The sequence below is a fragment of the Clytia hemisphaerica genome, unplaced genomic scaffold (assembly GCF_902728285.1).
Source record: "Clytia hemisphaerica strain Z4C2 unplaced genomic scaffold, Clytia hemisphaerica genome assembly, whole genome shotgun sequence".
Lineage (NCBI taxonomy): Eukaryota > Metazoa > Cnidaria > Hydrozoa > Leptothecata > Clytiidae > Clytia > Clytia hemisphaerica.
Window position 1 is genome coordinate 317,483 of NW_027104433.1, and position 27,355 is coordinate 344,837.

At 35.8% G+C, this 27,355-nt stretch overlaps 2 protein-coding genes across 8 annotated transcripts; both read left to right on the forward strand.

The window, feature by feature from the left end:
* The first annotated feature begins 480 nt into the window (after positions 1-480).
* Positions 481-26,635, forward strand: LOC136820614 (GRB2-associated-binding protein 1-like). Of its 7 annotated transcripts, none has more exons than XM_067076807.1 (7): positions 481-777; positions 10,031-10,254; positions 23,147-23,316; positions 23,544-23,632; positions 23,871-24,013; positions 24,332-25,843; positions 26,104-26,635. In XM_067076807.1, exons 1-7 carry the CDS (start codon positions 698-700, stop codon positions 26,172-26,174), a joined length of 2,289 nt encoding a protein of 762 aa, XP_066932908.1. In that variant the 5' UTR covers positions 481-697; the 3' UTR covers positions 26,175-26,635. The 7 variants fall into 7 exon arrangements, with proteins under 7 accessions (XP_066932908.1, XP_066932911.1, XP_066932910.1 ...); XM_067076810.1 differs by lacking the exon at positions 481-777 and adding an exon at positions 3,397-3,584; XM_067076809.1 differs by lacking the exon at positions 481-777 and adding an exon at positions 6,174-6,284.
* On the forward strand, positions 18,423-20,451 carry LOC136820621 (glutamic acid-rich protein-like). Its single transcript, XM_067076818.1, has 2 exons — positions 18,423-19,580; positions 19,846-20,451. Exons 1-2 carry the CDS (start codon positions 18,423-18,425, stop codon positions 20,449-20,451), a joined length of 1,764 nt encoding a protein of 587 aa, XP_066932919.1.
* Positions 26,636-27,355: the final 720 nt, after the last annotated feature.

Here is a 27,355-nt window from a genome sequence, read left to right on the forward strand (position 1 = left end):
TAATTAATTAGATTACGTTAAAAATTGTTTTTTGCGACGCCCTCCAACATAGAAGTAAAATTTAGAATCTGATACTTTGGTGATGGTGATCTTTAATTTAGATTCTTTATTGATTCAATGCAGTTTGCACAAAAAAAAATGGAGAATCTCATCAACTTCCGTGTATTGAAATGAGTAACTTTATCATGCCCCTTAGTAAAAGTTATAGTTGCAAATAGCCCCTTTTAGATAAAAAATAAGAAACAATGTAGGCCATAGACATAATTAGTCATAATGTAAGTAGTCATTTAAACCAACAAGGAAAAGCAAAATCGGGCAAAATCTCATTCAACTATTCTATTCCAGTTGATTTCAGACCTTCATGATTACACCAGGAGTGTTAACTCGCCTGCAAAGACGAACAGGAATAATTTCCTTAAACTAACTGGCTTGCTTGTACTTCAAAGATATAAAGACCGAACCTGGAGCAAAATTATTTTTGTTAGTACGAATGATAAGGAGGAGATCGCATGTATTGGAGAAGAAATTCCAAGTGAAGTAATTAAGTGTATATTAACGAGTAGTAACCATTTAATTAAAAAAATACCATAATAGTAGAAGTAAAAAACTTTTCTAAATGATAGATAGATTATGGTGTAATTTTTCAAGCAGTAGAATTGAAACATAACACAGAAGATTATAGTTTCAGATTTGTAAGATGAACGGCAGGAGATTTTTGAAGAAAACTAGAAATGGGAGCAAAGAAAAAGCGCAGCAACTTGGACATATGGTCAGAAGGTAACATGTGATCATGCTTGTATCATTGGAGTTTGTTTGTATTTATCTGTAATAGGGGGCTTCCTGGTTCAGTATTTGACGGTATTGCAAGGCCAAATTTCCAGTATTCCGGTACCCGTCGGAACATTTTTGACTGGTATAAGAGAAATCTTTGTTCGTTTCCGCTTTTGTACCCTGGTTAAGACGACTAAAATGATAATATGCTCTAGAGCCCCGAAGTGTTTGTGAAATGGTTGTTATTATATACCACCAAACTCTTTTTTCAAAATACCATCTAAAACAGCGGGCTCCTAGAGGTTACACAATAGAAGATATCTGGTCTGGTATATAGAGGGTATATAGAATATGCATCTGATAGAAAACGTAAGAAAATTCATGAAAAAGTTACAGGTTCAGCAGTTTAGCCTGACTCAAGCGATAAAAGAAATGACCTGCTGAGTCTAATTAGAAGCTATTTATTTTAGTCTTTTAAAATCTTTATAAATCAATTGCATTGTACAGAATTTTCGAATCCTACGTAAAATCTTCAGGATAGTTTTCTCCGTCTCCATACAGACCATATTGCACAATAAATGTTTCAAATAAATAGAAGGTCAAAAATACTATATAAATAGACCTTACTAGACCTTAATGAGTAAGAAAACAGAAGACAGCAAACGGACGGGAAAACGAGGTTACACTCGGACTCAAAACCAGCGAAATGCGCTCAAAACTTTTGCATCTAACAAGTAAAAACAAAAACAGAATATTTGAGGATAATGCGTAAGTATCTTTCTTATATCTTGCGTCCTATTTATAATAGAGCACCTTCTTAAAATACTGAACAGGACAACTGCCTCCTTCTCCTGGGGGACTGGAGCTCTCCTAAGACAATTCTTCCCATATCTAATTGCCTTAGAACAATGGTCTCCTAAGACAAAACCACCAAGGACTGTCGTTCAAGACACTTATTCTCCCAGTCACTTTCAAAAACAGGTGGCCCTCGAAGATGATTTACACGCTTTTTTATAAGAATGGTGTATATTCAATTCATCATGGATATTATTAACTTTTTGGTCGAAATCATCCTGAAATATTCTTACAGTATTCTTAGATCATAGTATAAGAAAGCCGCGGTTGGAATGTTTATGATTTTTTTTTATTGATCTATCTGTGTCGCGGCTTTCTTGTACTATGCTTAGATTAAGATGAAAACCTAACCTAAATCTAGCATGCAATATATACCTCAAGGAAAAATTTGGGAACTTGCTTGGAAGTAAATGGCAATATACAGGTAAAAGGCTCTAAAATGACATTCTTAGCTACAAGTTTCCTAATTCCATGATGGAATTCTTACGATTTTCTTAATTTTTTGGCCATTTTCATCATGGACATTATTATAAATTATTAACCGGTTACTTTTTCAAAGCGGGCTACACGGCTTTTTGCGCAATGTAATTGGTTCTTTTTGCATGACGACGGGCCTACACTGTCCAGAGTACAGCTAAAGCATTAAAGTCTATGTTACACAATAGATTGATCGCTACAACAGTTTTGAGAAATCTGTGACCCTTTTCTCGGACAATCTTTTTTCAGCTGCAGATAATTTTAAATGAAATCACATGTAAAGTCACACTTGTTTAAAACCAGAATTTGAATAATAATAACTTGATTTAGGGTCGAAAATTGGGCAGCACATATCCGTCCACTCGCAACCCTAGTATCCCCCACAGGCTCTCACACAATTCTATGTTGGCTATTATCTGATATTCCAATGGCGGATTGGCGGCCGCCTACGCTAAAGCTCTGAGAGAGCGGGCCAATTTCCCATCGGAGAGGGATGATAGTCGGCCTTTGATGTGCCACATCCCCAGTCGGATTCAACTACCCTTGTGCGTAAAGCTAAAAACATTTCAGTTGGACCCGCCAATCCCCGAAAACGAGGGCTGGGCTACCAGACCTCCCGCTGCAAAATCCTTGACGCGGTCTTGCAAAATTCCGTAATCTAAACCTTCCAGATGTCGAAAATTTTCCCGACTTTCAGAACTTTAGTGTGGGTGTTTCACCATCTGGGTGCCAGATAATGTTGGCTAAATCACAAGTAGAGTCACGCTTGTTTGAAACCAAAATATATACAAAAAAATTTATTGAGAAGAGAAAGAAAAATAAAAGGAGCTGCATGTCAAGTGGAAAGACATTCCATTTCAATACAAAACATGTAGCGACAAAATAAGAAAATAATGACATATTTTGAGAAAGTCTAAAGATCATTTTTGTTCAAACATTGCTTTATAACAACCAAACTTGAAACATAATATTAGCTTTTTGCCCTTTGATTTGGTGGCTTTTTGATTTGCTTTTCAAATATTTTTGGGGTCATTAACTATTTGCTTTGATAGTTTCAGCATTCGGGGAAATTTATGTTGGATTTTATTTGTGTTTGTTTGGACTTTTACATATACCTTTTAAGACAAGATATGTCAAAAAATTCTCCAGAGAATTGCAAGATTAACCAATGATATTTCTTAGAAGACCTCGAGTGTTTCGCGTTTTGTGCTTTTAGTCTGTTTATCTTTTGTCCAGAGGTTCTGTTAAAGTTAAAGTGGCGAATGTTTAAGAAAATGTATCTTTTGTAAAACGGTTTTGAATGATATAATGTTTCAGACGTATACAAATATTGCAAACATTAAACTGATACAACGACAAGTAGCGAGAAATTTTTTCTTCAAGTTTTGATTTCTTGAGAAGAATAAAGTCTGGATTTGACTTTGTGACACTTCATGTGCATTTATTGAAATGTCAAAAATCAGGAGGCAAACTCGAACAAGGTAATCTATTATTTCTTTTTCTCAAACATCAAGGATTCAGAGAGTTTAACACGTCTACTGTAGAGCCCTTATCAGAAATCGAAAATTTGACCTCTTTGGATTTTTCATTAAAGTTTGACATTCAGAGGCTCCTGTTGCCTCAGTCTTTATCAAATGTCTTCAATTTATATAATAATCTCCATAAAATTTCACGTAGATTCCAAAAAAACAGTACTAGTAAAGAAACCAGTGAAAGTTTCTGCATCAAATGTTATAGCCGTTTGAAGTACTACCGGTGTTTTGACCCCTCTACTACGAGTAAACTTGTAGTTGGCAGCAAACGTGTTGAGTACTCCAAGATCAGAAAATTTTAAATTTTGAATTTCAGGAAACATCATAAATGCATTTGTTATAATAGAAAGAACCGAAACATGGGTTTCACATTTTGATATAAAAGGTCGGTTTTTCTTAGAGGTTATCGGATCGTAGCTTGTTACTGCTCAACAATATCTTTCCAACGATACCTCCAATGAATATTTTTTCAGGATTATCAGGCCTAAATATCGATATTTCCCTTGCAAGCTCAGACAGAAAAGAATGCAAGTTGAAAATATCGTCACGGAAAATCAACGAATAGGAAAGACCAACATAGACAAAGTCCTTCACTTTTGTATTAAACTACATGTTTAAGGTATCATGTTACAAAAATTGCGTTACATGCCTCTTTAGTCTTTGGAACAGTTTAATTTGTTCGTAGCCCTTGTGTACCAAATTTACATTTTTCAAAAAGACACCCCTGTCTCACAGTTCACTTTCCTCAATGGGGATAAAAACTCCTATCGAAATCCCAATGGGGATAGTCTATTGTTGCAAGGTTATAAAATCTAAGGGGATGGTTTTGGAGTGTAATTTTTAAACTTTGAATTACTAATGGGGATGAAATCAAAATCAATATATTTCATGGTATTTTTCCACCGGGGACGAAATTTCGGCTACATTTTCCCAGTGGGGCTGGGGTCCCAGCGGGTCTGTGCAGTGCCATAGACACAAATTATATTTTAGGGGAGCCCTATATGTTTAGTATCTAAGGAGGGCCCACCATGGTTGGGGTGGACGGGCCAGGAAAATATTTGTACTTTATACCCTCCAGATTGGCTAAAACTGCCTCTCCGAATGTTAATTTATCATGTATTTCGTTCTGTGGCACGCGTCGGCTCAACGTAAAAGTGGTAAAAAGAGGGCAGAGATTAGAAAAATAAATCCAATACCTTATCGGCCCTTTTTACGTCGGCTCTTATTCCGCCACAGCCTAATTTGTAAATAAAAACTTGTAAAAATCGCTATTCAGGGTTCAAAACAGTAAGTATTAACTAAAATTTACATTAAAATGTCATCTTTCAGTATTAAACTGCTGAATTCCATTGAAAATCATTGAAATTTTAGATATAGAGTAAAAAAATGGATAGTTTTGATCCTTTAATCATGCCTAAAATCCTTTAAATTGAGAAACAATGGGAAAAAATTAACGCCGCTTTTAGGTGAAAATTGCAAAAGTTTAGCCCTTTTTACACCGGCTCTTATTACGTCAGAAGCCCAAAAATAACGCCAATAAGGGCCGGCGTAAAAAGGGCCGATAAGGATGTTGACAAAATTTACACCTTTTTCAAAAAAACACCATAATCTGAAACAAATTTTTTTTTTTGGGGGGGGGGCAGGCCCCCTGGCCCCCCGGTGGCTACAGCACTGTTGTGACACAGGTGAAAGATCGCAAAGATTTTGCTTCAAACAAGCAAAATAAAAGCACTTATAGCTGAAGATTTTTAAATTTGATCTGTTTTAAGGCTAAAAGAGTTATTGATTTTTCCACTTTGCCAAAAAATTCGTTTTTCTCACTTAATTGTACAACTTTACAGTGCAATTTCTCTCATTTCGATCATGAAAAACTTACTGTAAACAGTTTAAGTGCCAATGCCGAGTATATTCGACATGGGCTATTCTTGAGTTAGAAATCGTCATTTTTGGTCTAATTCGTAGAAATTGGATTGTGCTTCATGCGGTCAAGCAAAAAAAAATTCAAAAGTGAGTCTTTCCAGCGAGATTTTAATGTACGAGCTTCTAACTCCTTCTAGATCCGGATATATAAGCCTGCAAAGTTTAAACTAGCGATTTTCTTGAAGAAAGGTTAAAAGGGTTAAGGGCCCTTACCCTACTAGGAATTTATTACAAATGGGGTATAAATTGGACCAAGTTACTGGTTCTTGTCTATTGTATTCCTCGTCATTGACGTTGCTTATTGATGTTAAGGTTATAATTTTAGTTTTCTATGATTCTATGGTTTGAAATTGAACTTTGCTACCTCACTCCTCGTGAGCAAATTACCGGTGATTTTGATTTATAAACGTCATCAAAATGGAACAACTAATGAGCAATTAGAAGGGAAAGAAACCATTTTAAGATAAATTCAACCTTTTACTGAACCTAGTCATTAAAAATGATCTGTTGATCAAAGAAGAAAAATTTTAAAAGATTACGCAATACGACTCTAATTAGAGGAAAATTATCAATTAATTGCTATCACTTTCATCCGGGCTTTTATCATTTAAGTTTTACAAGTAGAGCGATTTTCCTTGTTTGTGAGAATTTCTTACCACTATCAAAAAAGGTTTAATTCATTAAAAGGGAAAACATGGTAGGAACGTTGATCAAAAGTCCAACTGTTATGTAAGTATTTGATTTGAAATAATATATTTTCTTGTAATGGTGTAAGTCCTAAGCATACTTTAAATGAGGACAAAATATGTGTGCATAATCCTTAGTAACATAGAAACCTTTTTAGAATGTAGTTTTTAACCAAAAAGATGAAGAAGTTTGTCCTCGACAGTTTTAAACACGGATATTCAGTTTTTCCTGTTTCTAAAGCATTTGAACTTTACTAAGAAATATAAAAAGGCGATGAAAACATGTGATGAATGCCATGGTATATTTCCTGAACACCTGAACAGTTTGAAAATTAATATCTTGAATTGGATTATATAGCTCAGCATCATGAACCAGTTTTTTACAACTAGATATTTTGGACTTCATTCGGAAAAATCTTGGCTACCTACGGTAAACGTAAAAATCTGGTTCGTTCTTTCCGATTTTTCATGCTTTACATCGGTCACAGGCTGTCATAATCATTCGATTTCACAACAATCTATTATAAACATCTAAAAAATTTGCTCAATAACTTTTAGCAAGTGGTTTAGAGCAAGGTTGGATATGCCCTCGAATCCTTAGAAATTCTCCCAAAGTACACTCCTGTCTCACAGCCCCGGTGGAACCTTTTTTCCTCAGTGGGGATAAAATTCCCTATTAAAATCTATCCCAATGGGGATAGAAAGGGATGGTTTTGGAGTGCAATTTTTAGACATCGAATTTTTGAGTAGGGATGAAATCAAAGTCATTTTCCCAGTGGGGGTGAAATTCCAGGGTATTTTCCCACCAGGGATGAAATCTTTGTCAAATTTTCCAGTGGGGCTGGGGTCCCAATGGGTCTGTGACACAGGGGTGACAAAGTGTTAAGAAAAGATAAATTTAAAGGTTCCTAAGCAATTTCGCTTGTCAAAAATTCAGTTTTGGATGGTTAACTCCTTCAGTACATGTTTTTTTTTATATAAGCATTGCACTTATAAGCATATCTAGTCTCAGATATGGGGAAAAATTAAGCATATGGCAAGCATTACTTGAGCCTACGAAAAATGTTTTTTCCTGATTTTGCCGTTTTTTGGCTGGAATTTTACGGATTTTTAGTATTTCCCTAAATTTTTGCTTTGGATATAAGCAACCCTCAAGCATTTTTTCAGCCTTATTAAGCTTTCAACCTAAGCATCTCTGAGCCTGTTTTCGGATTTTTATATGCTTATAAAAAACAACAACATGTACTTTGGAAACTGATATTTAAGGATCTTTTTTCAAAACCACGGTACGTCAACTTTAACTGCAATTTTAATAGGCCATTTTGGGTTCTTTGGAAAGCTATTTTCAAGGTTCATCTGGGGTACCATTTTTTTTAAACAGGTCCGCACAAAAATCATCGGCTGTCGAAGGAATTGTTTATAAATAAAGGAAATTTAACTGGACAGAACTTGAAAAGTTACGAAATACCATAATGCCATCAAAATTTGATAATAGTAATGTTTTTATTTTAATTCTGTCAAAAATGACGTCATCAGTGATAAGCGATAAACATCAACAATCAAACACAACGTATATATACGACAAAAGAAAACAAAAATGATGTTTTCGAAAACTACGAAATTATTGGAAAGGCTAGATAGGTTCCTTTCATATTTTAGGTTCCGTAATATTTATTTTATGACAATTTCACTTTCGCATATAACTCACAAACAAAAAGTGCCAGAGGACAAACAATGAATATCTAAATTTACGTTCAACAAAAATTTCATAATAAACTATTGAAGACTAGATATCAGCGTAAATTGGATATCGAGATGAAATTTCTGGATATTATTAGAGAAGATGGCCGAAGGTAGGATTAAAGTAATGGGTATTCGGCAGCGAACAGGTGATGGCGCCCTGACATATAATTTGAAATTATAATACTAAAAGAAAATTCAAGGGCTTTTTACCTATCTGTCTATTGTTGTGAGTTTGTTATGATTTGATTTGGTCTGTTTAAAGTTGTTTTAATGTACATAAGTATGATCTGTAAGTATGGCGGACCATAGCCCCTGGCCCCCATTTAGGGAGTCCGTGTTGTATTAAGAGTTTAGGGTTATCGAGGATCCGCGATGTATTTGAAGTATATATGTATTGGTTTAGAGTTAGGGTTTCCAGTTTTAATATGTCATTTTACCACCCCTATCAAGAGCTGGCGTAATTTTTTGTGTTTAAATAAAAAATGTAGAGAGGTTATGCAGTTATCGTCATTCCTGAGTGGCTACTTGTAATTTGACATTCGGCACGTGTCTTTGGCTAAGGAATGAAACGCTTGAAGTTTTTTAAGTCTTGCTAAAACGCTAAAGATTATAAAGTGACAATTCAGATCTAGATCCATTCGAAAGTGCAATGTCTTGTTTAGGTCCTTAACCCTTTAAGTGCCGATGTCGTATATATACGACATGGGCTATATAGGAGGGCGAAGCCCTCCTGTAATGCCCAGTTTGAGTTAGAAATCGTTATTTTTGGTCGAACTCGTAGGAATTAGATTGTCCTTTATGGTCAAGCAAAAAAAAATTCAAAAGTGAGTCTTTCCAGCGAAATTTTAAGCAAAAAAGTCAAAAAAATGCAAAAAATTGACAAAAATTCACTTTTTTGAGATTCTGACCGTTTTTTGACTATTTTTGGTCAACGAGTGATCCAAGAACCTCCAAATTTGGCCCTGTTTTACTTTATTCTGTCTTCTAGTGAATTGATTTGAAATTTTACCACTGGGCACCTTTTCATCAGTTCAGTCAGGTCCGCGCAGCGGGCCTGACTGCTTTAATTCCCTAACCTACCCCCCCCCCCTTGGCCGCCGCCCACCAACGCCCTTCCTAAATCGGGCGGCGCCGAAGGCGCCCAAAAGAAAGAAGAGACTCTAAGCTATCCAACGAGCTATATACGAGCTTCTAATTCCTTCTAGATCAGGAGATATAAGCCCTTAAAGTTTGAACTAGCGATTTTTTTAAAAAAACTTAGAAAAAAGGACCCTGGCACTTAAAGGGTTAAAGCTGCTCCGTTAAACCTACGCAGAGCCTCGCAGAACTTTTTGGCATATCCACAAGGTTTGCCTTTAAAGGAGATACCATCTGTTAGAGTGACGTCATAAGAAATATTTCAGTGTGGGTAAACTCAAGTACCTACAAATAACTGCAGTATATATGTCCGTGCATGATCTAAGATCTTTAGAGGACAGTATTACTTTGCATAAAGTTAGAGTATTGTGAACGAGTGAAAGCTGAATAAAATCGTGTGGCGAAGTACGCAAAGATGGTAACGTAAGGGAAACATTGTCTTTTTACGCCTTTGTCTCATAGCTTCAGTAGAATTTTTTTTCCAAAATGGCGGGGAGAAAATTTCTAACGAAATCCCAATAGGGATGAAAGTTCTATCGTTCACATGCTCAAAAAGAGTGCAATGAATATTTGTTGGGGAAAAATTTTCCCCATTGGATTTTGATTGGGGATGAAATCAATGTCCTAATACGGCGAAATATTGATTAAATTTTCCAGTGGCGGTAGCGGCCCAACCGGGTCTGTGTTTTTTTGAAAAAATTGCCAGAAATTTATGTGGAAGTTACGTTGTATGATATATAGATTTAAGGAAGAAAGGGTCGGTAAATCTCTGCTTTTAATCCAACTTACTACACCTTGGTAGTCCAACTGCCACTATCAAGCTGGATACTGAAATTGGTACTGAACGGACTTTTTTTGAAAGAATAAACTTTTCTTTTCGAACGTCTTTCTTATCTTCTAATTTTCCAGGTTTTCGATCACGTCCAAAAGTCGAAATGAATCGAAACTCACATCCAACTGTATCGTAAAAAGTGGTTTTATGGTCAAGTCTCCACCACAAAGAAAATTTCAATTCGGTTCATGGAAGAAAAGATATTTCGTTTTGTATGACCCAACGACAGATGAGAAGAAATATGGTGATCAAAACAGATATTTGATTTATTATGATTGCAAAGAAGACGAGATTCCAATCGGTGAGTGTCTTTCTTTTCTTCTTCAATTTTTCAGTTAGCCAGTACCCAATTTTTTATTTGTTGAAACGCGCTGAAAAAATTGGTTTTCGTCTAACAGTCTATATACCTTTTCGACCGTAGTCGCGCGGTCAGGCGCGTGCTTCTTAATTATTTAATTATCCCCCTAAACTCGATCCAATCCATTTTTGACACATTTTTCTATTGTTTTTAGCTGCTGCAAAAAGGACTGGGACGGTTTTAGGGGGATAAAGTGGACAAAAGAATGCCCACGCGGCAATTGTCGGCTACGGTCGAAAAGTTGTATTTCAGTCAACCATTAAATCCTGAGCATGTCTTTTTATACAGTTGTGTTTCTAATTTGACAAAAGATGACTATATTTCTTCAACATGGGTTAAAACGTTTACGGTCAAGCACACTTAACTAAAAAGCTAGAATAGGTAGAATCTTAGCACAATGCTATCAGAAGTAAAAATAATGCTGTACACCTTTTCAACCGTAGCCGCCAATTGCCGTGCAGGCAATTTTTTGTCCATTCCAGGCTTGGATACAGAGGCAGGCTATAACCAATGGAGGAGAGTGCACTTTATTATCGTATTACCTTATATGGAAACTAATTACTCTCCATGAATAAGATAGCCTACCTCCTGTATCCGACCCTGCATTCCCTAAAACCTCCCAGTCTTTTTTCGCACCTATAGACAATAGAGAAAAAGGTGTAACAAAGGATTGGATCGAGTTTAAGGAAATGATAAAATAATAAAGTGGCACGCGCCTGACTGCGTGACTATGGTCGGAAAGGTGGTTTTAGCCTTATTTCGTATTCATAAAACCGCTCAGCGGTTTTTCATTCCTCTAGTGTATAGTGAGCGTTCAGGTTTTTGATTTTGTCGGTCCTTTTTACGCCGGTAGGACAGGTTCCTTTTACACTGGCCCTTATTATAAAAAAAGCTTGATTTTTTTTTATTTAAGCCGGTCTTAAGTTAATTCTGATCCCTTACGCTGGACCTTATTACGTCAGGGACGAAAGAATAACGTCAATAAGGACCGGCTTAGAAAGGGCCGATGAGGTATATAGATTCTTGTAACCAATGATGATATGAGATGGCTCAAAGTATATTTCTTTGCATTTGTTTGGATATTTCTTTACACATGAAAACCAACTCCAAACAAAGTTGATCAAATAAACTGTAACGAAAATAGTCAACAAACACGCAAACTTGTCACATAGAAAGGATGAAAACTGGACACATTTCCAAATGACATGTCAATCACGGTTCCGGGTATTGCTTCATGGCGATATATTAATCTCACTTTAATTCCTTTTGTAAACATGTATTTCATAAGTGTGGGTATGCAACTACTTTAACTTTTCAGACCGACAGTTTATTGCTTTTAGGGTCTTTATTATATTAAGAACAAGGCAAGCAAAGTAAAATAGCATCTTCCGAGTCGAAGAGACCCTCAGTAATGTTACCACCATAATTGCAAATGCAGTGGAGTCTCCATAACTCGAACTGACACAAAGAACACAGATTTGTTCGAGTTATGGTATAAAGTTTATAATGCATTGTTAACTGAAGGGACCAGAAAAAACTTGTTCAAGTTAAGGAGACATTCGGGTTATAGAGGTTCATGCTAAAGAGATTCTACTCTAAGTTTTCGATCAAATTTGCTTAAATATTTTGCTTTGGTGTATAAGCTCGTTGAATAAGCATAGGTTTTGAAGGTTCGGGATATGCTTTAACTTGCAATCCTTGTTGCTGTCATGTACACACATACTATAATGTGATAAAGATATCGTCAAAAGTCCCCTTTTTTTGTCAAGTGTGTGGGTGTTATTTTCAAAATTTTAGTGACAATGTCTTATAGACAATGGAATATAGAAACAGAAAAATGCGGCAGGGTGGGGGATTTTTAATGGGCAAAACAGCGGATTTACAACATTATCTAGAGTAATTTTTGGGATTTTGAAAACTAAGTTTAGTTTTAACAATGAGAATAAAGGTCCAAGGTATTTTTCTCACTACGGCAACTTTTTTGACTTTATTTTAGCCTAGCTAGGTTTTACCTTATATTAACTATGCAGTTGAGTTATCACTAAAGTGGACCTACATCCAACAATGGCCACCTCTGATTTTTAGACGAAGTCTTACATCTAGATGACTGAATCGCGGTACCTGATCACTACTGTCCAACTCATTGCTAAGAGCTCCTTGAGAAAACGTTAAGATGCACTACTTTCAGGGCCCACGCCATGATATGGAAAGTGGAGATGCCAAAAATGTTTACGCCTTTGCGAGGAAATTTTGATTTTGACCCTGGAAATGACGCTATTTCAGACTGATCTTGCCCCAGAAACGAAGCTATTGAAAGTATGAACCGTGATAGTTTACAAATAACATTTTATTAAAAGAAACAAGGCACACGCCTAACCAATTAAGCTTACCATGCATTAACAGGTCCGCTGAGGTTTTCAAATTATGATATTTGATTGCGATTCCAGAAGCAGAGAATAGGAGTATGCTATTAGCACTTTCTCTTGTAGCATTTCTATTTCTACGAATTCAACACATTAAATGATTCATTTTTGCTTAAATTCGATTCTTGCTACTGTATGTTTCGTTTATAATGATTACACTAATGACATATTCAGAAGAGTCCCTCCAGGAAATTCTTAGAATTCTTCATGATGTTTTAATAAGCTTAGCATAGGGACTCCAAGCGTAAATAGGGTAGAAAATGAATTTTCAATTAGATTAAAAGATCCAAAACATTTCTGAAGGTCACCTAGTCGCTAATACAGGTAACAGATCACAAGTCAGTGACAAAACTCTAAATCAAAACAAAAAGCGTCAAGAAATCTCAAAATTGGATTTGAACTGACTGAAAAGATTTTTTTAATATTTTATATTCAGACATGTATTCAAAATATGCTGTTCTATGTCTCGACTGCTGTAGCAATGATAATGATGATGATATGCTGTTCGCTCTGTTTCAACTAATATTGAGATTACAAATATAAAAGGATCTGCATCGACAGGACAGACCATGTTTTATGTTTTGATTATCTGGTCTGCAAACTAGTCTTCAAAAAATATTGCAATTGTATGCTATTTTGGTTATATCTTATTATGCGAGATTGACTTATATAAAGATTGGTATTTATAAACTCGGGGACTTTTCTTGTATTTGATTTTTCTCTTTCGAGACTTAGAGAAAAGAGGGTTTCTCACCGACGCTTCAATACTATTAAATATCACGCTTTGTTTGTAGTATTGAGAAATTATGATGACGAAGTGATATACTTTAAATACAAAGTCAATCATTACATTAGAATTTTTTCACATTCTCATTTTCAATGTTTGATAGATATGTGAGGAAGTTGTTACGAGAGGTTACTGTTGGTAAACGGAAACTGTGGTGTCACAGAACAGTGTCCGCATGTTGTCACTTTGTTTACAAACAGAGCTGAAAGATTAAAGGGAAAGAGGGTTTTGAGGAGGCATTTTAGAGGTATAGTTGGGTCATTACTGTTTTACATTTTTCGTGAAATGATACTTTATGGCAGTTTCTATTTTTTCCAGTAGAGAATATATATTGATTTCAAGAAGTTTGGAGATTTCAACTAACAAGTTTATAAAATATTTGGATAAATTTGATTTTGGTTTGACGTATAAGAATGCCTCTGGAATGGAAAGGCATTGTCAAGTCAGGAAATTTGAAGAAATCACCACCCTTAGATTCATTTGGTAAATCAAACAGACGTTGGCATGTCCGATATTTCGTGCTTTACGATCCCAGTATATTACTACCCCGGACACGCAGTAATGCTAGCCGGTATTCGATTGATTTTGATTCCGGTCTAGACGAGTTAGCTCCACCTCCACTTCCGGCACGTAATAAACGCCGTAAATCAAGTGTCATTGCGGAGAATTTATTACGGCGCTTTCGACAGGATGATAGTTTTGATGCGAGTGATGTTAAACAGCTGACATTGTTTTATTTTGAAAATGCTGAAAAAGAAATGCAAGGTGCTCCACCTAAAAGTAAGTATTAAAGGAATGCAAAGTCTAGCAAATTTTTAACACTTTGTTTAGCTTAACGTACATGGCTTATCAAGGCCCAAGCTAGACGATGCTATCTTCCGTTTAGAGGTCATTAAACGCAGGAAAGAGTTAGGGCGTCAGGGTGGTTTACGGGAAAAAAGTGGCGGTAGAGTTTTGGAACAAAACGGACAAAACGTTTACACTGTAAATATCTCCGCCAATGCTTGCTACACCCGAATTTATCACGCCTCTCCTAAACTATTCCCTTTTTTAGTGATCTTGTGTAGACGATAGGATCGTCTAGGCCCAAGCCATCATCTGCACGCCTACACTTTCTTGAGAAATTTTTCTTCTTCAACAAAAAACTTTAATTTTTAGTAAATTGTATACCAAAAAGCATGCTGTTTGCCCCGTCAAATTTCCAATTCAAGGCGTTGGTCCTTGTTATCACTATGTCAATTTCTTATTCTGAAATCTTATGAAGGATCCAGTCCTCGATCTAAAATTATGGTCGAAACATATTGAGATTTTAGTGTATCTTAAGGTTTTGAAGAATTTAAAGTTCGGGCGAGAATTGCTATCTTAGCACTTCCACTTTATTTCATTGAATATTTCGATTTTGGAGCGGTTCGGTGGCTTCTAGGCTATATTCCAAGACTTTTTGGAGCAAGTTTTGGGTTTTAAATCCTGAGATCCTAAGGTCCTAAGTGTTAAGTCACATGTTAAAACTCAGAGTTAAAAAAAAAACTCTACTTTCCAAATGTAGTTTAACGCGCTTAAAAATCATTTGTGGTGTTTAGAATTTCGCAGGGAAATCCCCTTTGTTTCAAATGTTTTGTCCATGATTGTAGTCGAATAGTAAGACCGTATCAAAAAATTTGCTTGTAATCCGTACTTCTTTCTCAAAAGTATCAGCAAACTGGATTGGAATCTTGTTTTTAAAAAATTGTGGTTTAGCGTCACGAAAAGACCTGTTATTTTTTAAAAGCGTGGTAGAAAAACGCGGTGCCATTTAAAAGAGACACGAAATGACAGAACAGTCAATATTGTTTAGCTGTTTTGACTTATAGTCTTTCTGTTTTATTAATCGAAGCCTTCCTATACATTTGAAATCTCGAAATATTCATTGCTCTGCTATGATGAGCCCCCCCCTTCAGCGAACCTTAAATTCACACAATCGCGCTATTTTTTCCAAATTCACACATTTACGCAATTTCTTTTCGAAATTCACGCAATTTCTATTCACGCAAAGTTTTCTAATTCACGCATTCACGTAACTTTTTTCACATTTTCACGCATTCACGCAAGTGAAAATGCCCATGCACGCAGTCATGCAAACCGCTGGGGACCCCCTATGATAACAGCGTAAGTTGACCAATAGGGTGCTACTGAAATCTTTATTAGTACTTAGCTTTTATATTTCATCTCACTTGCTGGTGGTTCATGTCACCTTCCAAATTACCGAGATCGGCTTTTTCCCCACAAAAGAATGAATTGACCGCGCAATTTCACTTTCTAAACTTGATGACAAGCTCACTTGTGAGTAATGCCTCTAAATTTGAGGGTTCAAAAACCTGCTAACTGTAACATAACGGTTAAAAACGTTAATCGCAAATTTCTTTTTCTGGGTCATCAAAGGATCAGATTGCAGATCTCTGTATATAATCTCGCTAATCCTCTGCTTAGAAATTGTAAATTTTGTTTCAAAAATTTTTTGCATTTTTGTAAAACCGAATTTCAAAGAAAGCTTATCTATTTTCTTAAATTTTTACTTTCTCAAGCACATTCAAGTATGGTTGATTTTTGTATGTCCCTGTTAGCGCTACCCCAACAGCAAAAAATGACGCGAAGCAACTTATGATAAATAAAATTAAGTTTCGTCACTTCAACTTTCGGCCATTCAAGAGGAAGGGCTACGTTAAAATTTCTCAGAATGGTCCTTTAACTTTTCAGTTACTGTATGTTAAATTAGTTGTTTAACCGACTTCCATGGCATACTTAAGGTGGTAGTCTACCGAGAAATGGAAAATCATCGAAAAAATTGTCGAATTTTGGTTTTTGGGTGTTTTGAGATCCTTAGGTCTTTCTGAACATCTCCTGGAAATTTCAGAGAGATATCTTTATTTTTCAGGTCGCAGTGAGCATTTTTGTCCTGCTGGGTGCTTGAAAAATCGCCCTAGCAACGGAAAAAATCCCGTTGCTAAGGACTTATTTTTTCAATCTCGGCCGTTTGCCTTTTTCTTTGATTTTCTCAAAACGCGTTTCCGGGGGTTTGCATTCACCTTGTCAGAAATATCTTAGGATTGAGAGTAGCTACAGACTTGAAATTTTCAGGGAAGTTTCCTTACATGATTGTGTATTGAATGAATGGATTAAAAAGTTTTAAAATTGGTTTCCTGATTTTTAATCTCAAAAAAGCGTTTTTTTCAGTTTCTTACCCCCTGGAAAAAAATTTCAATTTTTTTTTTCACTCATTCCAGACCTTTTCTAAATATTAGTCATTTAAAAAAAAAACTAACTTCATAGGTCAAGCCGACTATTCAGAAAACCTGACACAAGCAAAATAAAGTATTTTACCCCCTGACTGATTTTACCCCCGTCTTTGGTTATTTTTAGAATTTTTTTTTATTTTTAGAAATGTTAATAGTTGATATACATTTCCTGAAAATTTCATTACGAAATGTAAAGAAGTTCTTGAGTTATTGCAAAAAATGTGATTTTTTGACTTTTGAAATCTGGCGGTAGACTACCACCTTAAATGGGCGTCCTATATTCATGAAATGCACCATTGCAATGTCTTCTGAGATTACATCACGGACCAAATAGCTGATTGGTTGTAAGTGACGTAAAATCAGTCAATACGTCACTTTCAACCAATCAGCTGTTGGGTCCTTGGAAGACATTGCAATAGGGCATATTACGAAATAGGTCAACCTAAGGGCCAAATTTGAAAATGTGGAAATTTATGTTTGTTTTTGCCAAAACTGTTTAACAGATCATTGGGCTTTGTAATGGACCAATAGTTGTTTTGAAAGTTCATATTTTGAATCTGGTATAGGTCTACTCATAAAACCCAAGCGTAAAAAAAATCTGTCGGATGGACGCTCAAATATTGGGAAAAGATAAAGATTTTCCTTTGGTAATCACAAATTAAAACGCATTCTTATGATAAACCGTAGCATGAAGAATATATATAAGGTGCAACATCAAATTTGAATAACTTTAACTTTTTTTTATTATATTATCATGTTCGATTTGTCCATCCGACAGATTTTTGAAATAATAAAAGTTTGAGAGGAAAGGTGTTCTGTTATTTAGTAGTTTTAAATAATTGAAATCTATCGAATTTGAGATCGCCTTAACAAATAAAAACGGGTGTAGTAGCTATAACTTGCACCATTTATTTACAAATGGCATCTTAAATTTTGTCCGTCCGACAGAAATATAGTCCTAAAACTTCAACTTAAATATAGCTGTCACCTTCTTTGTTAAATTACGACACGCTGCTGGCTTGTTGTTTTAATTGGAGTCAATACCTCACTGCACTGTATTATGAAGCTAGAACAGCTAAAGATTTATCGAAACCCTTTTCCTCGCCTTAGGAAAAAAGTAAAAGTCCATCCGACAGATTTATCTCACTGCAAATAAGCATGCTATTTTTGGTATTTATCTATCACTTTTAGATAGCAAATGACAAGTATATGGCAACTGAAGTATTACGCCGTGATTTATTCGAAAAAGTTGACTATCCAATATATTTTTATCTCAATGTGTAGAGGGCTTTAACATCAAATGGGAGAGTCAATCGAATGTAAAACATTCGATCAATCGAATGCAAAACATTCGATCAAGCCAATGCAAAACATTCGAATTTTAAATCGAATGTTTTTTACTTTCGAATGTTTTCTATATTTAATTCATAGTCCTTCAACATTCGATCAATCGAATGCAAAACATTCGATCAAGCCAATGCAAAACATTCGAATTTTAAATCGAATGTTTTTTTTACTTTCGAATGTTTTCTACGTGTTTAAAAAACTAAGTTCAACTTTTTTGATTCATAATCCTTCAAACGTTATTTTGTAAACTCGTGCAAACTTGTGGTAAAATAGAGTGTCAATATGGGTCGACCTAAGTCAAACAAATCCAAATCCGAAATGAATAAGGAGTATTTGAAGCGCTATCGCGAAAAGAATGCAGAAAAATATAAGAAAGGAGACAACGAACGAAAAAAACTAAAATTGCGTCACATGAAGTACATAGAGCCTGGAAAATACAAGGAACATCTGGCAAAGGACAGACACAGGAAAAAAGAATACCGAGAGAAGAAAAAACGTGATGAACAAGCGCGTGAACAAGAGGAAGCACAGCAGCAGAATGATGAAGCTTCCTCATCTTCTAGCACTCCTCCTGCTTTTCGTACCAAGCAATCACTGCAAAGAAGTGTTAAAAAAGTCGAGAGGCTGTTACCGAAAAGCCCTCGCAAAAAATCAGAAGTCATCAGAGGTCTCGCGAGCAAATACATGCGCATCCAGTTCTGCAAGAAAAGGGGACGGAAAGAAAAGGTTCTTAGTGACGAACAACTTAAGTACCTTGACGATTTTTTTGAAAGACCGGATATAACGTACACCAACCCTGGTCGGAAAGACCACGTCTATCTTGGCAAAGTAAACGGTGAGAAATTGTTTGCCCAAAAACGGTATCTACTTTGGACATTGAGAGAGGTCTTGGAGATTTTAAACGATGAAAAAAACCAACTGAAGTTCACCTTCAGACAGATGTATAAGTACATTAAAACGAAAAAACAAATTATCTTTCAAGGTGATATTCCAGATACCTCCTGCCTTTGCGAGGTGTGTGAGAATACCTGCCTCATTGCTAAAGCTTTGCTACGTATCAAAAAAGGTCATCCAACCGATCCCCACAGCATTATGGAAAAGTACTGTTGTGATGCGTCTGACATGACCTGTATTAACAGTACATGTGGAGAATGCAACGGAATCAAAATCCTGAATGGTTGGAATGAAAACGAGAAAAGCGATGAAAGCGAAGAAAGTGACGACAGCGAAGAAAATGACGACAGCGAAGAAAGTGAAAATGAAGAAGCTACATCTAAGAAAGGTGGTTCCAAACCAACATTCGTATACAAAGCGTGGGTCAGAGAAAACCATAAAATAAAGAAAACAACTGTGACAAAGGAGACTCGTGATGAGCTGTTTAAAGACTGGGAAACGTCTCTAGCTACTCTAAAGAAACACATTCATCGCAAGCGAGAACAGGTAATTATATTATGTTACTATAGTCATTTTATGCATTCGATATACATCTTGTGTCAAGTGCTTTTTTAAATCAATTAATCTCAATAGTACCAAAACAATCATTAGTTAAATATACATATTCTTTGTAATCAAAGGCTAAAAGCTAGAGATTTCCATTAACAGGTCAGAACCTTTTCCCAGTGAAGTAGTAAAGACAATACTGTCAAAGGCTTGCTCGCAAAAATTACTTAAGTTGTTGTATCAAATATTAAAATATTATTTTTAGCATGCTGCATACGTGGCCATGAAGGAGAATATAGAACCTGGAACGGCCATCATCCACGTTGATTACAGTGAGAGTTATCGTAATAAGCAACAAGATGAAATCCAGAGTGCCTATTTTGGACAGTCGTCTTTTAGCATTTTTACTGCATGCGCGTATTACAAGGCAGATAATTCAGACGATCCTTTGGTGAAACGATCATTGACAATCGTTAGTGAAAGCAGCGACCATTCAAGAGTCGCCTCGATGTCATGCGTCAAGATGGTTATTGAGGAAATTGAGAAATCGATAGCTCTTACAAAGGTGATTGCATGGAGTGATGGCATGGGGGCACAATTTCGTTCCCGCTTTGTCTTCAAAATCCTTTCTGAATATAGGCCGGATTTAGATTTAGAATGGCATTTCAATGAAGCACATCACGGGAAAGGGCCAATGGACGGAATCGGAGGTACCATTAAAAACGTCGTGTACCGTAAAGTCAAAACAAATAAGGTGATTGTAAATTCTGCAAAGGAATTCCAAGAAGCAGCCAGTAAATTTGTTCCTTCGATAACATCACTTTTCCAAACAGAAGAAATGCTAATCAAAAGAGCCAGAAGAAAATATTGAAGCCGCACCGAAAATCCCTGACACGCTCAAAATTCACAAGTGGCACAGGAAAATCTTACAAAATGGAGCTTGTAAGATCAGTTTTTATTTTTTATCCAATGATCATCTCCCATATACAGAACAAATTTACGAAAAGTCGAAGCAACAAGACAAAAATTTGAAATGTCATCACGAGGAAAGGGAGTTTGAGTCGTTGGCATTATTGAAGAATACATGTGCCAAGTGTTTAAGTCTTTACAGCTACGAAGAGGAGAGTGAAGACTGGCTCAAATGTCCCTCCTGTATTCAGTGGTTCCATGAATCATGTTTTTGAAAGTTTAATTTATTATGACTTCATTTATGATGGCTTAAAGCCTAGAAAAATAACTATTTATTAATCTGTCGGATGGACTTCCCCAAATCTCTTTATGCATTTTTCGAACTCCACGGAACACCTTTGATTAAAGAAATATCTTTAAAGCATCCTAAAAGTATTAATTTTTGTTATAACAACAAAAAGTCTGACTAGTTTTTATGAAGAGGGTTGAGTATGGTGAAATGTGTGCACAACTTTTTCGAGGTTAATCTGTCGGATGGACAAATATTTTCATAGCACGATTATCAAAAATACAATCAATTCACATCAAAATAGTTTTAAGATATGAAAAAGCTCATAGTTATGATGATCTAGAACCATAAACGACTTACTGTAAAGAATCTTGAAATTTCTGAAAATGTTTGTCCATCCGACATTTCCTTCCGACAGATTTATTCCATTTCACATTTCATAGAAATTTTTCGATTAATATTTTCTTAAAGTAATTTTTCCTTTTTATTTTCAAAGATAAGTCATCAAGCAAATTAAAAAACTTAAAGTGATGATGTTTTTGCATCCAAATTCGATAGAAGAATAAATTTACTGTCGAAAATAAAAAAACTAATATTTATCGAATCCTTCCGACAGAAAAAGTATTTGATAAATTAAAAAATTTACATAGCTCGAATTTCTGTTCTGTTTGCCTGAATCAAATCTTGCCTTAGGTACATTTCTTTAAGCAATAGTCAGAAGGGCTTGAGGATATACAATTTTTATTAAATAAGCCTTAAACTATCAAAAGTCCGTCCGACAGAAAAACGAATTTCGTAATAGGCCCAATAGTGCATATCATGAATTTTTGCCGGTCACAAAAATATAACTGTCATCTGAAAATTTTCGGTTAGAATTAAACAGACCTTGCTCAATATGCATTTCCAAACTTAGTCATGATATGACCTTTAGGAAATAAAAAAGATAAACAAGATCTTTAGCATTTTAATTTTTAGTTCTGGAGAGAGAACTTTCTCGATATTTAAGATGGTGCAACTTTTTGCATGGTATTGCCGAAAAAGGAAAACATAAACAACCTATGACTGTTGTATAAATTTGTGTTTGAATTGCGTAAGCTCTGTGTCAACCAAAGAAAGAAATCAAAACTTTTTTTGCAAGCAAAATGAAAAACAAATTGATTAAATTTGGCACGACATTGATATAATCGTGAAATTTCTTCCCATTCAAAGTATTCCTAATTTTATCCTATCAATTTGCGATGACGAATATGATGAATATCACACCCCTGTCTCACAGCCCCGGTGGAACTCTTTTCCTCAGTGGGGATAAAAATTCCTATTGAAATCCCAATGGGGATAGAAATTCTATTGTTCAAAGTCTAAAAAATCCAGTGAGATGGTTTTGGAGTACAATTTTCAAACATTTAATTTCGAGTGGGGTTGAAATCTAAGTCAATTTCTCAGTGGGGCTGAAATTCCAGGGTATTCTCCTACCGGTGACAAAATTTTTGCCAGATTTTTCAGTGGGGCTGGGGTCCCAGCGGGTCTGTGACACAGGGGTGTAATATAATTTTCAAGCTTTCGAGTACACAGTACTCGTCATAGTCCCAAGTGCGAGAAGGCCAAAGACCTACATATGTAATTATCGCATCTGCATATCAGACTTGCAAAGTCCAACAGTGCCAGACAATTTCAAAAAGTATAAGAAGAAGCATAACCCAAAAATAAACATTTCCTTGGATTTTTAAATAAAAAAAAAAAAAAAAAAAAAAAAAAAAAAAAAAAAAATCGACTCTATTTTCTTGTTGTTTTTTATTTAAAAATCCAAGGAAATGTTTATTTTTGGGTTATGCTTCTTCTTAGACTTGCAAAGATAAGACAAAATTTGGTTTCCAAATTCCACCGCCTAAAAACCGACTTTGTTTTCATCCTGATTTAAAATTTGGATGGAAAAATCGCACTCCGGACTCATCCCCACTGGACTCTTTTACCTAGGAACAGTAAAAATTCTGTACACTGTTGGATTTCTTTTGGATAAACATTTTCATCCCCACTGTGGGAAGAAGTTTCACTAGGGCTTTGAGAAAGAGGTGAATACTAATAAAGAAAACAAGCACGTCTTAATTTTCAATCAAGGTACGAAAAAATCAGATAACAGTGCTTTAATACGACCTGGGACCGAGGAAAAAATTATTTATGAGATAAATTCTTCTCAGATGCACCACCCGGCCAAATCGAAAAAAAATCTGGCGTGTAGCACTGTCATGTTTGTTATGTTGACTACTAAGAAATAAATAACATGGAAAACAATTTTTTTCAGTTTCTAGTATTCAAGTTTCATAATTGCATCCAATCTAAATGTTCATTTTCTTTCCTTTTTTTTTTACAGACAAGATCAATTTGGAAGATGCGAAAGTGACAGAAGGGGCACCGGTCAACAATAACAAATGGGTCATCAACTTGGAAACAAAAGATCGATTGTATTATCTGTGTCCCGAAACCGAAAGTGATCTTTACACATGGATGGAAGCACTGACCAGTACAATCGAGAAACAAAAGGTAGCATTCTAGCTATTCACTCTGGTGAATTTAAGATTCTAGGCCGGTGATTTCTTAGCAAGCCAAGTGTATTGATTAGCGTGAATGTGTACTTGAGGTGGTGAACCGATCTTTTGGACCGGCAAAATTCACTGTTCCCAGGGCTTAAACAAGACCCCTGCTTTAAGTTTCCAATGTTATATGTAATTATACGCAAAAAAAATAAATTTTATCTTTCCATCGTGTAGAATGGAGAAAAGTCGAAACGAGATTCGATATCAGAATGGACTGTCCCTTCACCAAGACACAAAGAACCAGCAACTGAAGTAAACAACAGGTATGCAATCTTGCGTTTATCTACCGATGTTTAATATCGCTATTAATCCTACATGTTTTTTAATATAAAACAAACTATAATTCTTAAAAAAATGAACGTAAATACTCAAAAAATGGCGAAAATAAGAACATGTTAAGAACACTTGGCTTAAAACTCAAAAAAAGTTTAGAACATCTAAAGGCTTCAAAAATTCTGGATGTTCTAAAATAAAATAAAATGTGTATCTCAATATTTTTAGACTTCGAGATGAGCTTTATAGAATGAAATTGGAACGTCACCACGATCCACAAGGCTCCGGTCACATTTCACCACAGGAACCGACATTCGAATTCGATTTCGTCCAACATTCAAACAGTAATAAAGACTCGGGCATCGAAACAGGTAAGATACTCAAATCAGATTTCTTTAGACTATCTTCCTACTGTCTAAAATGAAACGTATATATTAAATGGAAAATCGACTACGTTTTATTTTCTAATTTCAATGTGGGCAAAAAAGTTTGCAATAAGTAAATTTTGACTTATCAATTGAAAGCCTGAAAAAGTATTATTTTACGTCTTACAGTAGCGTGATGACAGGGGGCTGGTTTGCCCCAAAAAAACACTACTGGCTTGAATTACATTCCTTTAATATAAAATGTTCAAAGATTAATCAACTCAAAGGAACTGAAAGGTGTAGAACTGTTTTCTATTCTTCCAGGTGACGAATTGAATTCCTCCATGATTTCAAATAACGGAATAAAAGGATACGATCCTCTACCACCACGTCCACAATCAGGTGTCACCGATCAGATGGTGCCAGTACCTCACCAATCATATGCAGGTCAACCTGATGAACTCGATGAAGGCGAGGATGCAATATACGGCAATCTTACAACAGAATCACCAAAAATTCAAAATGGATTTCAACAGAATTCACTTATTGAAGAAGATCTTTACGATTCCCCTCCTGTTTGCCAGAAACAGAATCTGAATCAACAACAGCTCGAAGAAGATGTGATTTATGGTTGTCCCCCTTCATCAACAAATGCAATGAAACCTCAAAGTTCACCAATACCATTTGCAGAACCAGAAACGGATGATATATATGACTGTCCACCGTCAAATACTCGACAATATAAACCGACAGAAACGTTTTCGTCGGATGATATTTACGACTGTCCACCGACAAACTCAAGGATCAGCAGATACTCACCTAAACATATACCCGACTCTTTTGATGAAAACACTGATGATATTTATGATGCACCTCCGTCAAGACAAACAACTCAAAAAATAGATTCCCAACAAGATGACATTTACGATTCTCCTCCTTCTAATGCTGGACTACGAAAACAACCAGAACTATCTGAGAATATAATTAATGAGAACATGCAGTTTACAGAAGAAATTTATGATTGCCCTCCTACCACTAATCAAAAAGAATCTGTCGACTCGGAAGAAATGTATGATTGCTTACCATCAAGGCCAGATCCTAGATGCTCACAATACCCTGCACAAGATGAAGTTTACAACTCCCCTCCCGATCAATTATCAAAGGCTTCGACCGTAGATGAAATCTATGACAGCCCTCCTACTACTTCTTACACAACAATGAACTCTTTAAAATCACAATTAGCACAATCTGATGAAGTTTATGATTCGCCACCGACCAGACAAACTTTACAGTCAAAACAAGCTTTAACTCGTGATGATATCTACGACTGTCCACCGCCGTCAACTTATACAACAATGACCTCTTTAAATGAAGAGCTTAACCAAGACGAAATTTATGATTGTGTGCCGAACAGAAGTCAACAACAATGTCTCACACAAGATGATATATACGATGCACCTCCTCAAAGAACTCTCTCAGAAACTATTCAAATGAAACCTTTACCAAGGACGAACTCAGAGTCCATTCAACTTAAATCGTTACCATTAGAGCCAGGAATGGATCACCTAGAAGACGATGTTTATGATATTCCACCATCTGTCAATAGCCTTCAACAACAGGAAGAAATTTACGAGAGCTACCAACCAGTCAATAACATCAACCAAAATTATGAACCACAAGCAGCTTTTAACCGATGTCGCGAAAAAGGTACAACCCTCCCGGCTGGATACAATGTCGTGAATAATAACGGTGGTGCTTATGATGCGATCCCAGAATGCTTTGCAAACAAACCGTTACCATTATCACCAACAGTTCAACAAGAAACAGCTTCAAGTGGTGAGTTGTTTCTTTTCATATTAATTACGAAAGTTGTGTCCATTCAGTCTGAAACTAGAGCTAGAAAGGAATTTTCAACCTTTTTTGAAAAAACAAAAAAGGAGGCTTTGCACTTTCTTTGTTCTTGTGTGGCATATTTTTTTTAAATCTGACGATGGATTTTATTTTTATTCTTGCGTTTGTGTTAAAACCGCGCGGGTCAACTGTTTTAAAGGGGACATAAGTGGCTTAATTTCGGACATGTTTTGTTTCTTTTACAGGTGGGCAAAACGATGGCAAGGCATATTTTGAGCAAAACGGTAAAGTGTTCCAAAGGTTTACATATCGATGATCACTTTCAAAGCAGTTTGTTTTAATCTGGAAGAAGATGGTTGAAAAGCTACGAATGGAAGCAGTTGACGTATTTTTATGTCGATTAACATTCTGTCTCAATGGTTAACTTGAAATACGAAGCCCAAGCCTTGCGTTAGGGTTCATTGTAAATCAATCGATTTCAGACAATTTATAATTACAATGGAAGACTTGTGAAATGGACATGATCCGACTCTTCCCTTACTTTATAAAAACAATTACAAAAACTTTAGAGGGAAAATGTTTGGAGTAAACTTTTTTAATGATGTGTAAAATTTGCTGGTTCAAATTTTAAAGTTTTATAATTATAGGCGATGATATCGTTATAAAATTTTCATTCATTCTTTTGTTATTTAAAGGTTTTATAAATATTTTTGACAAATTTTGATCCATTTTTTGTATGAGCAAGTATATGTAAATATCAGAATAAATTTTCAGCCGAAAAGGACACTAATATTGTTTGAACCCCCCGGGGGGGGGGAGTAAGGTTGGTAAAAATCGGGTATATGTAGACTGAATTTCCGATACCCGGTCCTTAGAGAGACTAAATTTTTGCAGAAAGTTACCCCTCCCCTCCTAGAGAGACAAAATCGGGAAAAAGGGACCCTTTCATATATGGTAATTCTTATTTTAGCAGTAAAAAGGGCTTTACTAGGGCTAAACTAGTATGTTAATTTTAATAATGTCAGAGGGCGGGAACATAAAGGCAGAGGGCATTTGCTAAAATAGGAGCTGCGTAGGAGAACGAGCAAAAGTTGGTGAAAGCCTGCTGATTAACAGCCCTCGCCGCCGATAAAATTTCTTTTCTTCTCATGCAAACCTAACTCCTACGCTCACATTTCCCGGGTAATGCCGTTCCATTTCGACTGGCGTGCCAGTCTATTTACTAGGAAGAAAATGCGTTGGGGGTGTTAAGGATTTTAAAGATCAAAAGTGCTGTCATTCGTCAAAAACCCTTGGAGGGCTTTTGATTATTCTTGGAGTCTTATAATTCACCAACTTGGTTACCCATAATGCTCTAAAACATGCGGTAACACACAGTCTTCAAGATACCTAAAGTTTTATACACAATTACAGCTAGATGTATTTAACCTGATAACAACTGGTCATAATTTTCTTACGCGCATGGTAAACCTCTGTAGGTGCTTGAAAATTAACCAT

Excerpts from the sequence above, each read along its gene's own strand:
- LOC136820621 (XM_067076818.1), top strand. The coding sequence starts at position 18,423 with ATGGGTCGACCTAAGTCAAACAAATCCAAATCCGAAATGAATAAGGAG. Across the intron at positions 19,581-19,845 it reads TTCATCGCAAGCGAGAACAG|CATGCTGCATACGTGGCCAT; the intron begins GTAATTATATTA and ends TATTATTTTTAG.
- LOC136820614 (XM_067076806.1), top strand. The coding sequence starts at position 13,935 with ATGCCTCTGGAATGGAAAGGCATTGTCAAGTCAGGAAATTTGAAGAAA. Across the intron at positions 14,302-23,146 it reads GCAAGGTGCTCCACCTAAAA|ACAAGATCAATTTGGAAGAT; the intron begins GTAAGTATTAAA and ends TTTTTTTTACAG. Across the intron at positions 23,633-23,870 it reads GCAACTGAAGTAAACAACAG|ACTTCGAGATGAGCTTTATA; the intron begins GTATGCAATCTT and ends CAATATTTTTAG.